The sequence below is a fragment of the Lineus longissimus genome, chromosome 3 (assembly GCF_910592395.1).
Source record: "Lineus longissimus chromosome 3, tnLinLong1.2, whole genome shotgun sequence".
NCBI lineage: Eukaryota > Metazoa > Nemertea > Pilidiophora > Heteronemertea > Lineidae > Lineus > Lineus longissimus.
The window spans coordinates 237380-261027 of record NC_088310.1 but is presented as its reverse complement, the minus strand read 5'-3'; the positions used below and the strand labels follow the sequence as shown (position 1 = coordinate 261027).

The following is a 23648-nucleotide window of genomic DNA, read 5'->3' as shown; positions in this document are numbered from 1 at the left end:
AAACCCTGTTTCATCGCTGCAGTCTGGGTTGCAGGTTGACTTTGCATTTAAAGGGGTCAATCCAGCCTCGTTCCCGCCATTGCACCTTCGCATCTCATAAGGAGAATAGCTCCGTCTGCTGAAGGGAGCAATCGGCCATCTTGTTCTCGCTGTGAGTTGCGTGGTTTGCGAGGCTGGTGGTAAGTTGTCTTTCTTTTGCAGGCAATGGTACGATTGACTTCAACGAGTTCCTCACAATGATGGCCAGGAAGATGGGTACTGAGGGCGAAGAGGAGGAGCTCCGCGAGGCATTCCGAGTGTTTGACAAGGACGGCAATGGTTTCATCAGCGCGGCTGAGTTACGGCACGTCATGACCAACCTCGGCGAGAAACTGACTGATGAGGAAGTGGATGAGATGATCAGGGAGGCTGACATTGATGGAGATGGACAGGTTAATTATGAAGGTATGTAGAAATGTGTCATGATCTTACACAGTCGTGGGCTTATAATGTCCTAGAATATTACAAAGCAGTTAAGAGACCGTCAGAACCGTGTTTATGCGAAAATTGTTTGATTTGTTAACATTTGCTTGATGCATTTCCTTTCTTTACAGAATTTTGCATCATGATGACTGGCGGCTGCCCGTCGAAGTAGAGCATGAAGCCGGAATCTTAGAACGACTGCTTCGACAATTTAATGACCCAAAAAACACTGAACTTTCACATGTTGAGCAAAACTCGGCAGTCATACCCCAAGAATAACCTCTTCTAACGAAGAGCATTCGAAAGGCAGCGAAGTGAGCAACGGCTTCATCAATGGAATAGCAGGTAAAACTCCCCGTAGATTCAGCCAGCTCAAGTGAAGGCGGGATCCGCATCGGGAAACATTTCAAATACATTCAAATACTTCGAACTTTGTCGTACGTATCTCTTCGAAAGACGGGCGAAACCTCCCACTGCACTTATTGTTGCTTGTAACGTTGCCACATGGACTTCAGCAGATCCATGTTTATCTTTTTATGACCGACACCAAGGTTACATTCGAGTTGGAACTTTCACCGGAAACCGATGAGAATCGTCCACTGCTACTTCTTGAAGTCTTCTCTTCTCCTCTCAGCACCATCTGCTCAGAATCCCTCTGGTCAAAGCTGGCCCTCAGAGATCGTGAGAGTGACACTTTGCGCTCAGGGAATAACATCCTATCACGAGTAGTCGCTCTTTGCTGGGGAGTGTCCTGTAGTAGGTTTGCCACGCTGAGGTTGACGCTGTTCGGATGTGAAATCGGCTCGATCTTACTCGTCTTGCGTGCCCTCGCCGTCTTGATCAAATCAGGGAGGGAAAGAATGGCTGGTGTATCACGGCGTTGCTTGACTGGACGGTTATTCTGGGCGGTCCCCTAGAATAGTTGATAGAGTGTAATCATTCCTACCTCGTTTGGCTGAGACATAACCTAATTTACATTCAGAAACATTACTTCAACCAGATCTGCGTGGCTCCAATACTTTCTACAGTATGTTTTATCAAATGTATCACTCGATTAAGAGCTGCATCGTTCACTCCGATCCAACTGTGACTTTATGGAGCAAAGTTATCATGTAGAAATCTCAAAACTGGTGTAAGAAATATGCTGTATCCAAATACATATACCTACTAAGCCCGTACACTCTGCTGATCCTTTTCCAGCCCTACACTTTCTGAGTTGTTCGAGTTTGTCTTTGATGGCTTTCAGGACCTTGCCGTTAGTAGCCACGTGGAATAAGAAGATAAACACACCCTAAAATGAGATGTCTATATATACAGTGGAACCCCGGTAAAACGACCACTCATGGGACCGATGTTGAATGGTCGCGTTACCGGGGTGGTCGCATTAGTGAAGTTGAAAATCCGGGGACAAAATGCATGATTAAGTTTTCCCGTCAAAATTGTTGAACTTTTTCATAAGTTCAAAATTCTGAAAAAGTTTCAAAGCCAAAATAATTTGTAGTCGGGCTGATGATGTTTCTTCATTTTGAGCATAAAAAAAAACAATTGAAAAAAATATTTGGCATTCGTCTTTTCACGGCAATTAGGCCCTTTGGTCGGGTTAGAGGGGTGAATTTGATCGTTTTATGCTCGAGGTTTGCATTCGTAAATTTAGCACGATTCGGCCTCACAACTGAGGCTATCGCATATTTTACCTGGGTAGAATTGAGGGTCGTAAACACGTAAGCAAAGACAAGAGTGCTTGGTCCCTGGTAGGCATAGCCAATGATCCATGTTGTCCCGAGGATGCATTGTAAGAGGACAGCGCCTCTAGCGGCACGCCTGGAATGAATCAATGTAATCGGAAGTCGATGTTAACACGTATAATTCTAAAGCGGCGACTCCAGTCGCCCGATGTGCTGATCCGTGATCAAAGTGGGTCAAGTCCGTGAGAGGGAAATGTCCACCCTCCAAGTTCAGTCTGGATACGGCATTAACTGCCAGCTATCGTCCCATAGGCAGGGTTTTCCCTCACTTCCTCATGCCAGTCATGTGTTAATCATTTGGTATTTACATGTTGTAGGAAACGCCTTGTCCAGCCGGTGGACTGTCAGCAGGCCTAGTGCCAAGTTGGGTTCATGAGCCAAACAGCAAACACCATACCTGAAGCACTGGAGGTGCGTATCTTGATGTGAAGACCTCATCGTTCCGTGTCCAACCTTGTAAATCACTCGCAGGGTTTGGATAAGAAAACAAATGTTGATCTGGAAACATAATGCTAGGTAGATTAATCAGGGGAAACCGATAGGTGATAAGTGTGGAGGTACTTGAGTGATGAAATATCTGTAGTCGTAGCTTTTCCCCGACGTTTCAAGATTAGCTACAGCAAACCAAGACGTTAACCTATTCCGATAGACTTAATAAGCGCTATTCATTTGAATCCCAAACGTCGGCGTGTCCTGGACGCAATGTTCTTTATATCGTCACTACAGACAGATGACCTACCACCATGACTAAAAGGACGGGTCCAGTGAAAGTCCAGATAAAGCCATGATCGTGCGTCAGCCAACAACTGAAATATAAAAAGAATCTTTTCTATCGTTGCTAAATCAGCATTATTATCAACCATTTATATTGACGTGCTCTTCTGTTCTGCGCGATTCGCCCTCTCACAGCGCGTCAGTCGGGCAGTCGGGTTAACATATCAACAACGCACGGGGAAGTTCCAATACCATTGTCCTTGCTTCATCAGACTCAAGAGACCGCTCTTCATCAGAGACAGCTGTAACTGTGAAGCTTTAGATCTTACCATGTGGAGGTTCCGTATCCCTCGGAGTATACGGCAGAGGACACACCGACTATAAGGGCTGGAACCCCTGAAGAAGAAGACCCGAAGTAGTTATTTGAGTCGTATGCCTTCAGCGTTTTGGACTGAAGGTGCTTTTGATGGAATAGTATGGGTATGGATGAACGCCCCTCCATATTTTGCAGATGGCTCGCATCACGAATCATTCGACAAAACCTACATTTCCAAGAGTCTTTCGCTGCAGCTGCAGTTACATTCCGCCGCTTGATAAGTTCCTTAGATAAACTGAAGATGGTGTGGCGAAAGCTTACCATAACCACACAAATAGAACCAGGCGATACGGTTGTACTTCAATGGTAGAACCTTGACCAGCATCAGGTAGAGCTGGACCCCTTCAAGACACATCCACGAGAAGGCAGAAAGAAATAGGAAGTGAAGAACACCTGCAACCAGAGCACAGTAAGTCTGGAACGGAAAACGGAAATGGCACCATTTGAGACATGGCAGACAAATGTCAGTCGGCCCCTTATTCTACTCATTGTCTTTCTCGTTCCGCTCCGTAATCGTAATACGGAGACCAGTGTTCCTCCACGGGAGGTAAGTTGGAGTTCGGGCCAAGCCAGGTCTCAACAGCTGTGGCTTCTGTGAAGCATATAACAAATGCCAGAGTTATACAAAGCTGTCGCCAAACAAGACGAAGACTTCTTTACCTTTTCTTCGGTCTGATCGACCGCTGCTACGAAGAGCGTTTGTCCCAGGAGGAGACTGATGCAGAGGTTGCAGTGAATGGTGATTTTCTGACACCAGATACTCCTGAAGAAGAACAGCTCTTGCTCTAACTTGTAGTTCAAGATAAAAAAAAGTATCACACACAATTATTTCTTCTATACTAGTTGTGCTGGTTTTGACAGCACAGACAGGTGGCGCCAGCATATAAACTGGTGTACATTCCTGCCATTATCGTAAACTATAAGGTAAAAACGAATGAAGTCCAATGATAGTCCGTATAATTGTGAGCTTACTTCAGTATTCACACCAGACTAAGAATCTAGCACCCTTGTGGTGGGTACGTGAACTAGTTATCTTGACTTGCCTCAGAGTGAAAAAACAAATGATTGAGATGAAGAGACAGACAATAGACAGCCCGCAGCCAATGTAGGTCAGGATAGCCAAGCTTTTTTCCGTGTCCCCACTTTCCTCATCAACCTTCTGAAACAGAAGAAATGGTAAGTAGCTTTGAGCACGTTGTTGGGGCTTCAGGGGAAGAAACAGGACAAGAGTGTCCTTGACGTCGATGAAAATTAGCGAGGAACAGCTCATTTTCCGTTAGAGATAGACTTCATCAGTTACTATCATGTCAGAGCCCCGGCCACAATCAGCCATGTAACTAGACGTCAGTTCAGAACGATCTTCCCATGCTGCTTTACTTAATAAATCATAAGGTCTTCTTTGTGAGAGATAATGACAGGTTTTTTTCAACTAATCGAAAATTACTTGTGACCATCTTCCCGCTAAAGATTTAGTACACTGATTTCAGATTCATAACTGGCATTGGAATTTAAAGGCATCCACGTTACATACCGTGAAACTCGACCCGGACACATCCATGAGAACGGCGAAGAAAGTGAGATGATCGCACGCACAGGCTGTCTTATAGTGTGTAGCTTGCGTGAGGCGGCAACCGACATCGGACCACCCACTGGCGAAAATGAGACAATCAAATCTAATTAACTAAGTCCGAGAAAGTCCGAGGAGAAATTGATTAAAGCATATCCAGCTGAATTGTTTATTTGAAGTTTCAAACCTGTTTACCCGAGAATAGTAATTGAGTAGGGGAATGGCAGTGACTCGTCATCAATGATTCTTTACTATTTAGTTATAATACCATTAGAATCATACTCGGTGAGCTCTCCTTCGTCCAATCAGCTGTTGGGAAGCCATGACCGACGCTACACAAAATGGACGACATCACATTGCTCATTATAGTCCACGCGAATGATCAATCTCTGATCATTGCTCGTCACAATCAAGGGCCAACTTACTGAAGCGCTCCGTCCCAAAAGACACAGTGCCTATTGCCTATGTCGCCGGGTGTTGTCTTTGGTATCGTGTACGACATCACGATATTGTCCGTGGCGTTCAGTTTTGATGAAGAGCCGTTCTGGTATAAGCTCACTGTCATGAAGTTTCTCTCAAACGTCATATTGGCTCTGGAAATAACAAACAATTCGATATGAAATTACGCTGAAATAGGCATACACGTCATAACACCAAAGAAACGACTCGATGCCTCGGACAGACACAACGAGTCACAATCAAAGGAAACCTGACAGAGGAGGAACAAATGCATGCAGACTCTGGCAGCTGCCAAAAACTGGGCCGGGAAAACACTCATGGAATCGCCGTCATCAATATCAATGGGCGGGAACAACACTACGACCTAATTGCTGACGAGGGTAGTGACTCATGTCAAAACTTTGAAAGAAATGGCCGAAGGCAGAAGACGGAAGACGATGAGGGAATGTCGTAGAATATCTACTTGTATCTGTGCACTCATAACAGCGAAGGATTTAACTGGCTTACTGATCACTCACCCATCTTGGTGAAAACCACCGCTTGTGTTCAGACGCAACATTCCACTCATATTCCGATAGATGACAATCACGGCGGTGATAGGCTCGCTTCTGTTGTCTCTTCTGTCGTCAAAGTGAAGGTGAACTATCGGCCCGTCATCGGGAGTGTCGTCAGAACAGAAGGTCACATTATGATGTGTATGGGCGGCTAGAGTCTGGACGTTCACAACTTAAAGCGAAATACATATTCAATTGCACTAGACTTATCTTGCCTGATGGACTGTGTCCTCATGACTGAAACCTATTTTGTATCTTATAGCCTATTTTTGAGAAAGCAAATCACCGAGAAAAGAGGCCGGAATCGCAATAAGAGTCAGTAAAAGTGCCAGGAGGACAGCGTTAATGGGATTTTCGAGGCTATCATGACGGTTTTCACCCAATCCACGGAAATACGGGTGCCTGGACAGCACTGTAGTGATAGGCCTCGTACGGTTTATTTATTTCCGAGTAAACAACATTAAACTCCTCAAGAGTTTCACAAGAAGATTTGACTTATGACATGAAAACTGATGCTGCCCACCTATCTGTCCTTGTGTTATTGTCAGCGTCTTATCTTCAGCCAAGGCAATGGTTAATGCTGATTCTTCTATCGAGTTAGCCAAGCTTTGGAGGAGCTGGTGCTTCTTTTCCTGTAAGTGCGAGTGCTTTAAATGAACGTTGCTGTGAGGGTCTCTTATAACAACGGACAGTTGGTCTTTAGATGAGCATCGTCGAGTTTTCGACCCGTCCCCGGAGGCACCACCCGAGCTGGAGTGGGTGTCATCGAGGGGGAAAGCGGAAAGACGGCACGAGGCTATCAGGAAGTTTTGGCGGGGGGGGGGGGGGGGGGGTGATCACAGACAGCGGAAGGTACAAACGAGATGTCACTGTATGTGAAGACAGCCCCTGACTGTTTGTCAGTCATCGGTTAGCTTAGCATCCACTGTACAGGACAGTCGGAAATACCGTATTTTCTTCATTTTGATTCATATGTTTGGCTATAATGCATGATCGGGAGAAAGTGCCGGGTAAAGTGAGGATCATATGCCGTGGTTTAACTGAAACCTTCGGCAGTATTACTGACATGGCATTGGTCTTGTTAAAAACCTACCAAAGGCAGATTCACCCACGGCTGAGAGCATGCGGTCGGCTATGTGCATCATATCCTGGAAGAGGAAGTGATGTTTGTTATAGCATGATCGGAGTATCTGGATGTTGCTTGTAAGAATCATGATAGAGCGACAAAATGTAGCAAGACTTTAGAAATATAATTCAACTTATACCTGTAATAACTCCATCGAAGATCTCCCGCCCTTCACTGATGATGACATACCCTTGACAGTCTCCTCCAGGATCTGAGCGATGCAGTCCTTATCGAGGGTTGGACCCACAGGGTCATATTTACCATCTTGCCCACAGAGCCATGTGGCGTCGCCAGCTGTATGGTGAAACAGGAGAAGACTCGGTCTAGAGATGGGTCCAACACTCAGGTCGTTTTGCTTTGGTAAGCCGGGACCCACGGCCAGCTCGAGTGAGCACTGCATCAGCTTAAGATCAAGCAATGCTACACTTATTTGGTGACAATTGTCGTTGTAAAGTATTTTCAACAAGGTTAAGGAAGTTCGTGTCCAGGTGTATGCTTCAAACTGATTTAGAAATCCATTATACTCACCGGTGTGACATCTTATCGAAACCGTTTCGCCAGCCTTCGCCTTCGGCCATCTGAGTCCTAGGTACAATGTGGCAGAACATCCTACATTCAAATGTGTAAAGAAGATGTGGTATTTGAATAAATATATATACGACAACACACAAGTGCTTGAAACCGAATGATAATGTTATGGATTTGACAGTGATATTTCAAGATTCCGTCCCGATCAGAGGTCGTCCAGAGAAAAGAAACTCTTCATCTTCGAGGCATTATAGTCCATGTCATCGGTGATCGTTTGCGCTGTACGCATCCCCGATCAAAGGTCCAAATGAACTGCGCATGGATTCTTTATGAGGCAATGTCAAAAAGTCTAACTCACGTTCCGACTGTTCGAAGGCCCAATACATGATGCTAAACCTTGAGGAGAAGCCTGTGATAGACTGGAAATTGACTATAAGCGTGGAGCCCGCAGTCGTCCTCTTGGTCTGTGGAATTTGCCGAGGGGAGCAGTACTTGCCGATCAGGCTTTGTTCATTATCCGTGTCGCGGATGCTCACGAAGTCCTTCTTGCAACCAGGGGATTCGAAGACGACGAAATCGTTAACAAATAAGTAGCCTATTCTCTGAAAGGGGGTAATTCAATCGTCCGTAAGAGGGGCCGGTTGTTGGTAGTCTTAAAATAAAGCCACAGATACCTTGCTATTGAAATCTAAATAAAGAATAATGCTTTCATATATCGCTGCAGATCTTAGAGGAACTCTGATGTCGCCATGAAAGATGTGCTTACTAGTATTAGCTTCTCCACCACCAGGGGCGACACATTCTTCACGGAATCATTTGATAATGCAGCTGGCGCCATCTGTTGGTGATATTAAAACCAGCACAACCACCACGGCACAACTGCATGTGTACGATGGGAGCAGTTTTACGTACGTTTTTATTTTCACCAATGAATTTCCATTTGCAGATATCGCGGTAAAGCATGCCAATTCTCATATTGACGCTAAAAGTGAATGTCTTCTTCACCCCGACTTCGGCGACTAAAGCGTAGCCGCAGGACCCCGGTAACTTGGGCAGTATTTCGAGGCCTACTTGGGTTGCTGGAGAAAGGAACGAACGATGCGCTTAAGACGGTATGGTTGGGTAGAATGAGCCTCCATGGTGACAACTGAGGAATAAAGTGAGGCACTTTAGACAAGGACGGATTAAGATGACTGTTTGTGCTTCACGGCAGAGAAAGAATATTATCGTCATATGAGATATATTCATAAATTGCCTGAGGAAATGTCCGGTTGCACCCCAAGTGAACTTTTAAAAGACAACTTAGATGTATCTGTACATGTGCGGATTGAATCATGGTCTTATACTAACATTTAGGACATTCCTGTCCTCCAGCCCTGGCAAATTCTCGTTCACAAGGAAAAACAAGCGACGAAGCATACTGCTGGACTAACGTTGCCGTCATTGCGAATAGCGCTTACTTACTTGCTTGCTGCTCTCTCACACACCAACAAAGCAATCCAAGTATTCCTAGCTCAAACGTCAAATAATTTGTGAAAGACATGATATAGCCTCGCTAAAGTATCCTTGTGGATGTTATGTACGATCTTTGTGTGTTGACGATTTGCTATCTGTTAATGTGTTGTGCCTCAGTCGGAGTTGACTGTTGTTATCAGCGAGTTTCACTTCCAACCGGATGGCAGGGGTGAAAATGATGGCTGACATCATAACGGCATCAGATAAAATATACCGGTATGAAAGTAAAGGTTTTTGAGTATTTTGCACTTTGAGGACTTGACATCGACTTGGTAAGACTTTCCATATGGTTCCAGCCACGGACATGACGACATCTCCAGAGAAAGCTCTAAAGGTTTTATGTTAAAGCCAAGGAGAGACCTTGTTTCAGTAGTGTACATGTAGAGTGTGTGTCACCTCTGCTTGAAAAGTGGTGAGAGATGGACCAGCTGATGATAATTTGTTATGGACTAACCGGACTGATAACGGTCATTTGCAAAATGGGCGGAAGCTGTTATAAGTTGATTTGGCAAGGGCAGTTCGTCCATAAATATCAGGTCTTCATCGATGAGCAGAGATATTAGTGATGCTCTGTTACAACCGATTAGCTGCCCTTGCCTGATCATGTGACCCAACCAAAGAGTGAGATCCAAAATGTTAAGTTTATGTAAGAGCCTTATATTTTTGATGCTGTAACTGATTTTTCGAAATTTGAGATTTTGAAATCAACTTTGTTGTGCACTTGGTCAATATGTATGTTCAATAGAAGATCAAAATGCACATCACGAACGATAAAATGCATTTCCATTCTTCGTCCATCGTAAGTCAACCTGCCCAAGGTAATTTCTTTCCATGGCCATAGCTCAGTCAATGTACATGTACATGTATGTATGCTATAGCCCAGTCATCCACATTTTTGACAGTCAATTGACCCAATAACAGAACAAAGGACTGAAAAATCATAATACACAAGTGGACGCTCAGCCGGCCAATCACAAGAGAGGTACAGGGGTAATGCACGGGTGGTGTGACGTCAAATGTATTGTCTTTGGCCATGATCGTTCGCGGTTGATTTGAACGCCAGTCGGTTGGTGTATGAACGAGGAAGTACATCGCAGAACGCTTTCTCCGATTTCAAACGTAAAAAGGACTTCAAAGCTCGGGAAATCAAGTCAAAACTGCTGCAGCATAACGTAAGGGCCTTGTGTTTTTGCTTGATGAATGTCTATTTTGGTTTCAACAGGTTTTTATTGTATTAATAGTCACGCAGACAAGCCGGGAGTAAACTGCGCAGTTTGAAATTTATGGCTAGAGGTTGTCGTGACCGCAAACCTAATGTGCCACAATGTTTTAGAAGATTTTTGAATCTAAATAATCATTCACTTGGCTCCACTATCCCGACTGTGGTGTAGCACCCGACTATAACTGGCATGAATAGGGAATACGCTGGTTATGGATGTCAGATAGTTGGTTCCTTGGCACTTGCAAACAAGTTTCTCTGGACGTAACCCACGCGGCGACACCGAGGACCGCTGGCTGATCTATTGATATGTTCGTAGTAGGGTGTCAAAGTCGGAGAGACGAAGAGCCACTCGTCTCTTGTAGGGGGTTCAGTGGAAGTGTTTGCATTTGTTAGCCTATAAACACAGGATTTTAATCCTTCAATCTCGGGTTTGGCGGAGAAAACTAATCTTACATAAGTCCCAGAACAATATCATATGTCTTTATGGCAATATTTATTACTGGGACCCAGTACAGTGCCGTTCTATCCAATATTCCTGGGGCTGTGGGAGAGGCTTCTTGTCTAAACAGTACCATTCTGCCCCCTCTAAGGCATACAGTGGTAACTCACAAAGTGACTAAACACAGGTCGTTGATCCTTCAGTTTTGGGTTTGGCGGAGAAAACTAATCTTACATAAGTCCCAGAACAATATCATATGTCTTTATGGCAATATTTATTACTGGGACCCAGTACAGTGCCGTTCTATCCAATATTCCTGGGGCTGTGGGAGAGGCTTCTTGTCCAGACAGTACCATTCTGCCCCCTCTAAGGCATACAGTGGTAACTAATAGATTAACTGCTAAATGAAAGCAGGTTAAAGTCAATGTGTTCACCCTCAGGTTTAGCGGAAAAGAAGGACCAAAACAGATCAAATGTTTTCCTGGTCATCTTTACTGTTGGAGACCAAGTGTGATGTTTGATCCAACATACATTGAGGCGGCTGGAGAAGCCTATAGTCTGCAGTTTGCAATTGTGCCTCATCTGATTCAAAGCTATAAATACCCTATTAGTATTGCTACTGGTGCAATCTGAATGACCATCAGCGGTCATCATGTTCTTGCCAGGAAAGCTGAAGTAGCAGATCAAGTCAACATTCGCATTGTGATTGCCTAACTGGAAGATGGGCCTTGTGATGAAATTATTGGAAAGAGAATCTTCATCATGATCATGACCATGGCTTAACACTAACCTTGATCTGTCTCACAATTTCAGGAGACCCATGATGAATCTGGCCCATGGGGTGTAAAAGCAAGGATGAGAAGTCATCGCACTGACGTGGTGGCAGTTCCCAGGTTGATATACAACATGGCAATCAGCAATAAGATAACCACTTCTTTTGAATGAAAAATACAACGGAGATTGCATCTGATGAATATGATCGAAAATCACAGTTCAAGAAAAGAAACATCCAAATTGAGGTGCACGATTATCTCAGTGATGAAATAGTCGACCTACTCATCAGACAATAAATACCAATCGTGCACAATCACAGCGCTAGTCTGATGTCACTCTAAAATGAGTTTCGAACCAAACTCAGTCTCTATGAAATCAGGATGAAGCTTCTGAGATACTCCATTGTAACTCACTATGTCTTTATTTCATTTTCAGGGTGATGGACCAACTGCCTTCTAACTAGTGACCCCGGCATCCAACCATTGATGGATGCAAGCCAGCTGTCCTATTCCTACCTACGTGAAAACACTCCCACGGAGACGAATAGGGAACTCTGGATGAAGAGTGTCCCGCTTTTAATCTCTGAGGTATACAGGTAAGGTGATGTGTCTCAGAAGGACCATCTCGTTACCCAACACCAACGAATACGAAAGAAAACTTTTCCCAGGGGTCATTCTAAACTGCTACACCGGATACAAATCCTACCAAACTGGAGCGCCACCTTTTCCCACAATGTTGTAGCTTGTTGGAGATATCTGCTGGTATAATATCATGTTGACGTTGAATTCTTTAAAATATTTCTTATTCCAGATTCTACTTCTTTTGGATCTTCGGGCGGCTATGGCTTGGGTTAGCATAGCCTTTTGCCATTAGTAACTGCATTTAGCCCTTACTAATGCATCACTGACTTAGCCCTTGCATTGAGAACCAGGAATAAAGTAATTTACTTGAGAATCGGGACTGAGGAATAAGAACGAAGGAGACAACTTCAGGCTTGGTAAAACCAATTAGTGATTCTTAATATCGACCGATGATTACACCATTGTGAGTGGAACATTCATATTTGTCCTGAACCTATCGAATAAAAACTGGAAAGTTTCACAAATGACGTTGTTGTTTGTACATTTCTTCATCGTGAGTGCCCGTTCTTAATCCAGGAAACAAATTGATTCTCCCAGGCCACGGTTGTTTAAAACAACTGACAGTAGCCAGTTGATGATAGCTTAAAGATTGCGACAGCTGCTGTCCTCACATTGGTTGTGACAGGTTCTCATAGAGGAGGACGAGTGAAGCCTGTTGTAGTAACTAGTTTTCCCTGTGATCGTGGGTACAAGACACGTGAAGCCTGGCCACAATGGATAAGTCTGCTTAAGACATCGTCACAGCCGTTCTCGCCAGAATGTGACGTCCAGCTTGCCTGACCATAATTGGTACTACAGCTTGATTGTGACAGTCTCACGGGACAAGTGCACCCGGACCACAATGATCAGTTCAGGTCAAAGAAACATGTATGTTACAGCTCTTTTCCCGATTGGGAAATAGTCCTTGACTGGCACAATGTTGTCACATCCCTGTGTTCTGTCCTTGGCGCTACGTGAACCAGTACTCCAGGTTTAAGAGTTGGAACATAGTCACAGCCTGTTCCCTTGATTGGACCTGTTCTGATTGCCCTGTCTGAGGAAACTATTCTAAAAGGCCTTAGTCACAGTATATCATTGTTTCTAATACAAAATACATTACGCCTCGTTTTGATCGGAGCGGTCTTGGTATCGTAACCAATGACCGCCTGGGTAGGTATAAAATTCTGAATTTTAGCAGACGAATTATTTTCACCAAGAAGCAACGACTCAGCCCCACAAAACAATGTCAAGAACACGAGATTTTGAAATATTCCCCGATATATTGGGATTTGTGAAGTAGGGAGGATACCCGAGGACTCTTTCGAGGTCGTCAGTCAGGATTCAGAAGAGGTCAAAGACGAGGAAATGGTAGAAATCGAGCTAGCAGACTGGGAATTCCCTTGCTGCGTGACGTCATCTTCACAAGCAACAATATGGCGGAGTTCCGGACACCAGGCTGGATCATTCTTTGACGAAAACGGAACATATATACCTTTCAAATCGTATTTAATTTGTTTAATTTTGAAACCTTTTAGAATAGAAATTAATACCTCGCTGTCGGTCATTGGTTGTATAATCAAGACCGCTCGGGTAGACCTCAAATTACGTCCAAAACCCTCGGCGAAGCGCCTCGGGTTTTGGACTGCATTTTCGGTCTACCCGAGCGGTCTTGATTATACAACCAATGACCGCCAGCTCGGTATTAATTCCTTAAACATTTCAGGTCCAAGACACACCGTAACAACTGCTTCAGTCCACGTTGGGACATACCGCCTAATCATAATCAACAATGCATCACCATTCTAGAAGTTTATTTTTCATGGAGCTTGCCACATATTTTGGTGATTATTCTTTAGCGCTGTGGAATCATGTTGGTCTTACATCTCTTTATTGTTAAAAACGACAATTTGTATGGCGCGGTGTGTGGACAGTTTCACTGCAGTTAATCCGTCGCAATTAACAAATTACAGGTAAAGCAAGTATAATTACTTGGCTTTCCAGCATACGCAATTAACGGCATGTGAGACGATTGATAAGTAAACACTAATTAGTTGTGTTTCTCAACTCACAACTTCACACGCGAAGTTCGCTTTTACGAATCAATAAATGTGTCATTAAAAGTGATTGTCACGTAATGCATTCAATGCCTAATTGCCGTGGTATATTTCAGCAAATACGTGAGTTTTGATTGAGTGAGTTGAAGTGTCACATATCATCTGACAGGGCATCACCGTCGGGTTAAAACTAGCTGTCTCAGCGCAGAGTATGTGCAGTTTCGACTTGTGCTCAGAACAACACGGATATCATATCGGGAGAAGTCACGTAGAGTACGTTTGTATTGTTGGCCAATCGATTTGAAGACAGCCGGAAAGAATATACGCCAGAGGCTATATATGGTATCTCAAAGTCGTGACAATTCAAAAGTTTCATTAACTCCCAACGACATTCCCCGGATCGTAATTCAGCTTATCCATTGATTACCCCAGGACACTTATTGCCATGAGATAATGCTATTATAATTCTAACGTTTGATGCAGTGAATTGTGGACGACGGCAGGCGGCGGAGACTGGATAAGTATAAAATGGGGAATGAGGGCGGAACAAAGGGCTCGGGTCTATTCGTGACGGCGCTGGCCTATAGATACGGTTTACGGAAAGAGGCGGACAATGAGGTCCAGGTGCTGGCTACAGCCGTCGATCAGTATCTGCAGCAGGTTTTTGAGGAGTTGGACTTTCGGCGCTCTGGCCTCATCCGCGCAGACGACTTTCATACCTTCTGCGCCAACACTGGGCTGTATTACCCGGATGTAGTTGGCGGAGTAGCAGACGATCTCACATTCAGGCAGTTTCACGCGCGACTCTGCAGACACTTCGCGAGGACAGGCAATATGGAGTACGTGCCGTTTGAGTGTAAAAACGCCGAGAAGGAATACAGGGAAGCATTAGAAAGACTTTGGAATATTGGGAAGGTTTCTGACCAGCTTAACTGCTCCTGCAAATTTGAAAACCAGGACACGTTTAATCTCGGCACGAGCACGCCGAAGACACGGAGTGTTTCGTTTGAAGTGCCGCATTTAGAAAACCTCCGTTCAAAACAGTGTTATTTCTGTTCAACCAAACGAGAAAACATGGATCAATCCCAACTGGATTTGTCGCTGATGAATCCTAAGCACGTTGAGATTGATACTTTAAGGGAGATTATAGAGGACATGAGGGCGGCCCTCCAATGCAGTGACTCAAGGTGCTTAGCTTTACAAGTAGCCGTGTCAAACTTTCAAAATGCCTGCCTGTGCTATAACGCCAATCAGACTCTCACTCCGACATCTCCGTGCAAAGGCAAGGATACCGCAATGAGGAATGGACATACTAGCTTATCTGTTGAGACTGAAGGTGACTTGGATCCTGAGACTTATATCAGGGAGTTACAGCGTGAGCTTAAAGCGACCAGACGTCGGTTATACGAAACGAATCAGAAAAATAAAGACTTGACATTTCATATGGAGCGAATGGCAGAGACGTTTGAGAAGACGAAAGCGGTGATCTTGCTGAGTTTAGAGAGAGTGAAAGGATTAGAGACTCAAGCGAAGGAGATTCCGGGGCTAGAAGTGAGGGTATTAGAGTTACAGCGAGAGCTGGATAGAAGGTAGGAGTATGATTGATAGAATCCTCTTCTTTTAATGTTGTTGGTAAGTCTTGTCACCCTTAGCATTGAACACTCTCGCCATCATTACCATCATCACCATCATCGTTATAACATGCTACCATTAGCGACATGGTTGATGTCATATCCATGTATGTTACCAATTGGTCTTCATTTGTCATCATGATGCACTTATCCTGTCCCTGGAGATCACATGAAGAACCTCTGCAGTAATGACATCACCCTGCACATCATACATACACACATCACCATGTGCCATTGAATGTAAACCAGCCTGATAAAAAAGCAGTGGGGAATGCCATCCTTTTGAGTCCATCTACATTGTCACGTCTCCCTCACAAGTGACAGTGACAGCTACGAATCCCTACAAACAATAAACCTCATTCTTAAAGGTCAATGGACTACCTCGGCTGGAGACTGCGCTGGTGATGTCCTCGTCGGACGATCCGTTGACCTACTTTGACAATCATGCAGCCTCCTTTATATCTTAAGCTGTCTTTCTAAAATTCTTTAGATCATTCAAAACACTTCTTGGGCATTAGCATTTTTTACCGTTCAATGGCCTTTGTGGTTTTCAAATATTTCAAATATCAGACGCTTGCGTCAACAGCTGTGGTTTTAGTTGTTTACCGCGCCCCATTCATGCACATTGACTGACCAATTTCATTCAGGGTGAAATTAGGCGTGTGCTCTTTAAGTGTCTCTTCCGATAATGGTTCAAGATATTCTCCTATATTCAATTGGAAAGACAGCACAATGGTCAATGGAGGTGGTTAACCGATGTTTTTCGCGGCTCTACCTCGAGGATCGGGAACCCTGGAAGTGGATTCCCTGAGTTCAGACTATATTTATTGCACCCTCATTACATCCTTAGCCTTATTGTACCTGAACTATCTGCAGATTAACTCAATCAAGGAATCGGTTTAAAATCGTTTCCTTTAGCAAAGGTTTGTTGTTTGCTGTTGAGCTGCACCTGATCAAAGTGAGTTTGATATAAACTTTCATTGAAAACAATTCAAGAACACCTTCGGATTCTAAACCCGGAGATTCTAATAGTATGCACACTTGAAACGCTTCAAATTGGCAGGTTCGTTTCGAGCCTTTCTGTGAGATATTCAACGTACAACAGAAGCACTTTATCTGCGTTGTTTACATCGCCAATATTTTGTCCCTTTTCATGGTTTAACACAAGGAAAACAGAAGAGGTCTTCACTGACAATTGATGGCACAACCACAAGGGCTACCTTTTTGGTCTGAGCTATTGAGGTGCCGCGGGCTATTCACATAGCGTGCATCCAGGTATTAAATGAAATACAAATACTGTTTTTATGAATTTGTAGCAAACTGGTGCTAGAATGTTCATCGAGAAAGGAAATTGGTTTGTTAATTGACATGTTGATCAATTAGTTAAACAAACCGTTCGCCTCTATTAATGGTTTGACCACAGGTCGACCGGTTAGAGACATTTCCCATAGCTTTGAGCTAATGTAATTATGTATTGCACAGGGTATTTCCTTGAAGTCATGTCTTGCTAGAACCGCTCTGAAATTAGGCCTTTTGCCCTCGCTCAATGTTCGAATGTGAACGTCAAACTTGTCTCCGAGCTGGGGGTCGTCCTGTGGTGACACAGTCCTAAACTATACCCGATGTCGCGTTGAAGCTATGTACCTTGGGTAAACTTCGGAATGTCGCGTGGCAGAACTGCCTACTTTGGTAGTGTAAGTTACCCAGGGTATAGATTGGTGACACCGAAGTATACATTCATTTTACAGTACATTTCTGTAAAATGTCATTCCAAAGATTACCGAGTGAGTTGAATGATATTGCGCTCTTGGAAGAGACAATGATTGATGTTATGACAGAAGAGATCAGACTAATTAAAACGAATTAAAATATGAATCATCATTTTAATGCTGGCTGTTGAAATCTACCCAAAACACGCGAATTGAGTCACGACCCCGCCTGACAAGTGCGATATCATTCTAACAAAAGGTTTGAAATGTTGATATTTCTCCCGGCACGTGTCGCGCGCTCACGCCCCATGACATATTAACTGTTTGTCTTCGCCTCACACTTGACTCAATTTTCTCAAAATAAGGTTGACAAAGGATCTTTATTTATGTTTTTTATACCAATATTGCTGCATATTGTGATAACGCCAGACGCTTCATGTCAGTAGCATACTGCGTGTATTCACATCAGGTATACTATCTGTTTTGTTCATCAATAGTCGAGAAGGCTTCACCACCGAAAACTGCCAAGTGCAGAAAGTTCGAGCATGAATTGCCAAAATACTGCAATGCCATAACATGAACTGCCAAAAACCTTTTTCATTTATGCATGCTGCGAGCCTCTTGCCCGTATCAATGTGAATATCCTAACGGATGCAGCGAGTCGGCGAGGACAGCTGTTCTTTTTCAATGAGACTTTTTCACTTGTTACGGGACAGACGAACAGTGGTTGCCTGCATGGTGGTTTCCGCCCGGCCTGTCTGCTTAGCCAAAAGTCTCAGGAAGCTCTTTCTGTCCCGCTCACATCCTCTCTGTCATGCACGGGCAATAGTTGCATATCAAACGTTGACACGTGCAGCGGCACATCCCATTTCAGCTTGCACACTGACAATGGGACCCGGCACGCCCGTGACATTGAATGAATCTGATTCGCCTGGCATCAGTCTCTCTTACCCAGCGCTGACTGTTAGTGTGCCTTCAAGGATAATGGGGAGAACTCATGGGTTCACTCATTCCTGTATAACACAAGTATCCTGACCAAGAAAGTATTGCCCAGGAACACTGTCCTTGACCAATTATCGTACAGTTGATTTATGTACTTTTATATGGCACACGGTGATTGATTACGGACAAGATGACGCATTCCTGATCCCTGATGGATGCATCTTCGGCAACAGTTGTGGATCTATAAAGATCATATCCAGTTCAAAGAAGCACCATGCAACCGAACATTAACTTTGATCACCGCCAAGGGGCCATCATCCGTATCAGATGATGACGAATCTTTTTGACTACGCCAGAGACATCGACAGATGATATGCACTTAAACCGGCTTTACTTGCTTCATTGAAGGTCAGTCAACAGTGCGAAGTCTTCTCTAGCATCCCTCGTCACAACCAGCCATTATTTGATTCTACATTGTGTCCTGTCTTCGTTACTTTCCACATTGACCATCACTCATTCCTCTCATCACAACATCCTCCGTTGATGCATCTTCAATACTGTCCTGGGAGGCATTAAGGACCCCACTCAAACGTCATGAAGCACTGTTTACACGTTAGTTGTCAAGGAGGTCTCTGATACGAACTACTTAAACTACGTCATTTCTGTGGTAAGGCAACAGTTCCAGTTCTCCCCATGGTCGACAGAGGCGCAGAAGTCTGGTGTTGGTCATCGGGCTCGTTTGGGACTCGAAAGAAGCAGAGAGCCAGAGACAACTCCAATCAAACTGCCGGCTCCTCTGAGGTTTCCTGTCCCGCACCAAGCGGGTATTCTTATGCCATAGTCTTTTTACAACGTTGGTTGTAAAAACGAACTTTGGATGTTACTCTGCGTCAGAGGCATGTTTATCTGGACATCTGAAGGATTTCTAACGGCCAAGACCTCGTTAGCACATCATTGCCTTTGTCTGTGGCAGTGACGCAATCACTCTTTTGATGCAGGACCTACATCAGAGGTGACGGATAGTTGCAACGACATTTTATAACCGTTCGTATCCACTTAACGTTTGTGAAGGCATTTGGTTCGCGATGTCTTAGCTCTCATACTTGCTTTTATCCTGAAGAGATTATTGCGAGGCATTGGAACTTTCGACTTCTTATCCTTTAGCTACTGCCGTGGCCAAAGCTGCACTCAGCAATGTCAATGTTGAGGTGAGAGTGGATGTGTAAGGAGTAGACCAGCAAGTTCGTATTTGTGGTTAATATACTAGCGGAGACTCTCAAATTCCTTCCGTGTACTCGCCGTCGCGTTGCAGGATCTGTTCGCTATTCAAGGTCGTCCTACATGCCAGAAAGACAACTACCATTATTTGAATTGTATGATACATTTCCAAGTCCGCTTCCTTGAGCGAAGTACCCTTCATCTTTACCATCGATCAGACCATCATGACATGATGACAGTACAAACACAATTTGATAATAACGGCTATTAAACAAACTCCAGTCTGATGACTCACTGTACCATATGGCACTGAGAGAAAAGGCAGGGCCCCTCCATCATTAGGATGACTAGTCCTGCTTCATAATGAGTTACTAAATCACCAAGGGCGCTTTGATATCAGCAGTTATTATTGGTTTGTGTTAATTATCGATGTGAAGAAACTGTTTAGGTACCGGGAAGCTGTAGGCTGACGATGCACCGCGCCAGCAAGCCAGGTTAACCAATAACTTAAATATATCTTAAAACACAACTGTCTCAATGCAGTGGTAAAGTTGTGGGAAGCTTCTCATGCCTCTCATTGAGACGACAAATTTGACCAAAGTCTGAAAATGAGATCCTTCACTTTCGTCATCAATGGGTATCGTATGATCAAAGTCGACTAAAATCCTCAAAAACTAATTTTTGAGATTCTTGTTAAACTCGATTCTTTCTTGTCTTAAACATCTTTTACGCGTACTTACGATGTACGAAGTGAACTCGTCGTCAACATGCTTCTCCCTGACCTCGAGTTACGTGTCACACAAAGTGCTATGAGTCAAACTCATTTTGGATGCTCGATCAGTGACTCTATCTCCTTCACATTGGTATCCAGCACGCCCACCAAGACCTATCTCCTTCACATTGGTATCCAGCACGCCCACCAAGACCTATCTCCTTCACATTGGTATCCAGCACGCCTACCAAGACCTATCTCCTTAACATTGGTATCCAGCACGCCCACCAAGACGTATTTGCTATGTTGACACGGTGCCTTCTCTTTTGTCTTTCCAGTAAGCGATTCCTGCGACTGAACCACGATGTGACTAAAGATTCTGCTCTCGGCGACACCCCGTCCCTATCTCCCGCCAGATCAGACTCCTCCTCAGATGCATCAACTAAAGACAGTGGTCAAGGTAGGTCCAGCTTAAGCCTTATATAGACAATATGATGTGACTTAGGACACGCCAACAGCGACACTTGACACAGTGCTACTCTTACAACAAACCGCTTCGAGACACAATTTCGAGCGGAGAATGGACTTTACTTATCCACTATTCTGTTGACTAACTGTCTGATTGCCACTGTTATTCAGCATCCCGAGAAGACCTCGACCTTTCAATCATCACCACGAGTCTAGAGAGCATCAACGACATGGTGGACAATATGCTGATAGCCAGGTTACAGGAACAAGTCAAGTCGCTCATGAATGAAGTCAAGGAAATCAGAGAGGTATGAAATCAATATCTTAACTCTCGCAGCGAGTTTAAGAGACAATAGGGGAAGCAGGTCCGATTCGGTTGTGGCTGTCGCATCTCTCATCGTCTCAGCAAAACAGTTGGTCAGCGAGGGCTGATCCGGTCCTATTGAGACTGTCTCATCTCTCTCACTATTTGGCCCACAATTGTCAAAAAGACTGAAATGGTCCATTCCAGTTAAATGACTTTTATACTTGCGTGCAACGTGATTTGCAGACATTACGCTCTGGTATTTCTGAATCATTGTGTTTGAACCTGACCAGCAAGAGATGTTTCCTACTTTTCTCTGTCGATCTCTTCCAGGAGAGAAGCATCACCTTGAACCAGATAAGCCGCCTCACCCTCCACAATGACGCCCTCCAGACAGAGCTACACAATACCGAGACGGAGCGAGTGCGCATGTCCATCATAGAGGAGAAACTGGTCGATATCGTTGGAAGCTTTAGACAACTGAGACGAGTCGTACGTATCTTTGGGGGAGCGACGTGTTTACATATCATGTTTGTGGGGTTTGATAATTATAACAAAGTTAAAGGTGGACAAAACATCGTACGTGACAGGGATCAAAGATCCACTTGTTGTTAGTGGTGGGACAACCTCTGAGTGTTTCCGTTTCTGATGTGTTGCCTTCAGTGTCCCCTTAAGAAAACTCATGGTCTATCTCGCAGTCTGATGATTTGAAACACCGAGTAAAAGAACATGACAGAAAGTTAGCTTGGTTTTTAGCTACCGAATCACCATCTTCTGAGTTCTACTAGTAGTTACTCCTTTTTTCTCGCCATAGTAAACTGTCAACTTTTTATTGCAGCATCTTCCGATTGCAACCATAGGGAACCTTTTAATGAGTGTTGTGGAGGGTATAGAAGATGACGTCATAGCAGGTAGGTGCCGTGACGTGAAGGTGAACGTCTCCTCATAATTTTGTTCTTGCTCTTGGAAACAATTTGTCCGCTATCGGAAGCTTGCCGATGGCGATGTAACAGTCGAAAACGTCCATGGAAAAAGTGTCCGACCCTTTTGTATTCTGACGGATTAGTGCTGCATGCTTCTATAGAGAGCAAGGCTCATATGTTCCACTGACATACTATCTTGGGACATTCAAACTTCTATATCCGAACAAGACAAAGTCTGTACTATAAGCCGTAACATAAAAGAAAGTGAGTGTCGTCGTTCAGAAGGTGATCGGTATGGTCCACTTTGAGTGTTTCTACCTTGTGCTTCATTTGTATTTTCAGAACCCGAAGTTTTGATATTCGTCAACCAGCTACAGAGAAAACTGACGACATACGAGCTGACCTTTTGGAATCCAACACCTAGCCCGCTGAGAGCGAAGCAGGGCACTTACATATGAACATGTCATTGGAACTGTGACTAAAGAGGTCCCCAGACGCCGATAAAGCGACAGTGGCAAGATGAACAACCAATCGGCGACTCATCACGCATTGGTTTCAATCGAGCGCGAGCATTTAGTCAACTAAGTCATGACACAGGGCAGTGGTGTAAAGCCTCCCTACCTGTCAGGTGATGCTGTTAATAAACAAACTATCGACCACCTACCCCAATACTCGCACTGCTCATAGTAGAACTGTTTGGTGCTTTTAATAAACAGACTATCGACCACCTACCCCAATACTCGCACTGCTGATAGTAGAACTGTTTGATGCTGTTAATAAACAGACTATCGACCACCTACCCCAATACTCGCACTGCTCATAGTAGAACTGTTTGATGCTGTTAATAAACAGACTATCGACCACCTACCCCAATACTCGCACTGCTCATAGTAGAACTGTTTGGTGCTGTTAATAAACAGACTATCGACCACCTACCCCAATACTCGCACTGCTCATAGTAGAACTGTTTGGTGCTGTTAATAAACAGACTATCGACCACCTACCCCAATACTCGCACTGCTCATAGTAGAACTGTTTGATGCTGTTAATAAACAGACTATCGACCACCTACCCCAATACTCGCACTGCTCATAGTAGAACTGTTTGATGCTGTTAATAAACAGACTATCGACCACCTACCCCAATACTCGCACTGCTCATAGTAGAACTGTTTGGTGCTGTTAATAAACAGACTATCGACCACCTACCCCAATACTCGCACTGCTCATAGTAGAACTGTTTGATGCTGTTAATAAACAGACTATCGACCACCTACCCCAATACTCGCACTGCTCATAGTAGAACTGTTTGATGCTGTTAATAAACAGACTATCGACCACCTACCCCAATACTCGCACTGCTGAGAGTAGAACTGTTTGGTGCTGTTAATAAACAGACTATCGACCACCTACCCCAATACTCGCACTGCTCATAGTAGAACTGTTTGATGCTGTTAATAAACAGACTATCGACCACCTACCCCAATACTCGCACTGCTGAGAGTAGAACTGTTTGGTGCTGTTAATAAACAGACTATCGACCACCTACCCCAATACTCGCACTGCTCATAGTAGAACTGTTTGATG

The 23648-nt window shown here is 44.2% G+C and overlaps 3 protein-coding genes and 1 long non-coding RNA gene across 5 annotated transcripts; 2 read left to right on the top strand and 2 right to left on the bottom strand.

Annotated features, from left to right (window-relative positions):
* Positions 1-1801: 1801 nt before the first annotated feature.
* Positions 1802-3632, bottom strand: LOC135485149 (adhesion G protein-coupled receptor L3-like). Its single transcript, XM_064766919.1, has 5 exons — positions 3559-3632; positions 3251-3317; positions 2947-3013; positions 2605-2705; positions 1802-2283 (listed from the first exon to the last, which is right to left on the bottom strand). The coding sequence occupies exons 1-5, from the start codon at positions 3620-3622 to the stop codon at positions 1983-1985; spliced, it is 600 nt and encodes a 199-aa protein (XP_064622989.1). The 5' UTR covers positions 3623-3632; the 3' UTR covers positions 1802-1982.
* A 638-nt stretch (positions 3633-4270) lies between these two features.
* On the bottom strand, positions 4271-9325 carry LOC135484329 (uncharacterized). The gene is made up of 10 exons (XM_064765688.1): positions 8996-9325; positions 8444-8610; positions 7890-8133; positions 7532-7612; positions 7143-7297; positions 6971-7025; positions 5842-6049; positions 5290-5457; positions 4829-4946; positions 4271-4456 (listed from the first exon to the last, which is right to left on the bottom strand). Exons 1-10 carry the CDS (start codon positions 9072-9074, stop codon positions 4271-4273), a joined length of 1461 nt encoding a protein of 486 aa, XP_064621758.1. The 5' UTR covers positions 9075-9325.
* Positions 9326-10009: 684 nt separating this feature from the next.
* On the top strand, positions 10010-12589 carry LOC135485128 (uncharacterized). 2 transcript variants are annotated; one of them, XR_010446528.1, is made up of 4 exons: positions 10010-10218; positions 11521-11726; positions 11917-12076; positions 12292-12589. It is a non-coding gene; the product is annotated as an uncharacterized LOC135485128 (long non-coding RNA). The 2 variants fall into 2 exon arrangements; XR_010446529.1 differs by having other exon boundaries at positions 10030-10218; positions 11521-11600.
* Positions 12590-15275: 2686 nt separating this feature from the next.
* On the top strand, positions 15276-22593 carry LOC135485518 (EF-hand and coiled-coil domain-containing protein 1-like). Its single transcript, XM_064767617.1, has 6 exons — positions 15276-15744; positions 20706-20827; positions 21007-21143; positions 21473-21631; positions 21978-22050; positions 22405-22593. Exons 1-6 carry the CDS (start codon positions 15311-15313, stop codon positions 22518-22520), a joined length of 1041 nt encoding a protein of 346 aa, XP_064623687.1. The 5' UTR covers positions 15276-15310; the 3' UTR covers positions 22521-22593.
* The last annotated feature ends 1055 nt before the right edge of the window (positions 22594-23648 follow it).

What these genes read in the sequence shown, in the direction of transcription:
- LOC135485149 (XM_064766919.1), bottom strand. Translation starts at nt 3,622, where the DNA reads ATGCTGGTCAAGGTTCTACCATTGAAGTACAACCGTATCGCCTGGTTC. An exon ending in GGATACGGAACCTCCACATG is followed by an intron (nt 3,014 to 3,250) that starts GTAAGATCTAAA and finishes TTTATATTTCAG; the next exon opens with TTGTTGGCTGACGCACGATC. An exon ending in ACGCACCTCCAGTGCTTCAG is followed by an intron (nt 2,284 to 2,604) that starts GTATGGTGTTTG and finishes GATTCATTCCAG; the next exon opens with GCGTGCCGCTAGAGGCGCTG.
- LOC135484329 (XM_064765688.1), bottom strand. Translation starts at nt 9,074, where the DNA reads ATGTCTTTCACAAATTATTTGACGTTTGAGCTAGGAATACTTGGATTG. An exon ending in GGCCTTCGAACAGTCGGAAC is followed by an intron (nt 7,613 to 7,889) that starts GTGAGTTAGACT and finishes ATTTGAATGTAG; the next exon opens with GATGTTCTGCCACATTGTAC. An exon ending in TGTCCGGGTCGAGTTTCACG is followed by an intron (nt 4,457 to 4,828) that starts GTATGTAACGTG and finishes CTTCTGTTTCAG; the next exon opens with AAGGTTGATGAGGAAAGTGG.
- LOC135485518 (XM_064767617.1), top strand. Translation starts at nt 15,311, where the DNA reads ATGAGGGCGGCCCTCCAATGCAGTGACTCAAGGTGCTTAGCTTTACAA. An exon ending in AACTAAAGACAGTGGTCAAG is followed by an intron (nt 20,828 to 21,006) that starts GTAGGTCCAGCT and finishes ACTGTTATTCAG; the next exon opens with CATCCCGAGAAGACCTCGAC. An exon ending in TTAGACAACTGAGACGAGTC is followed by an intron (nt 21,632 to 21,977) that starts GTACGTATCTTT and finishes TTTTTATTGCAG; the next exon opens with CATCTTCCGATTGCAACCAT.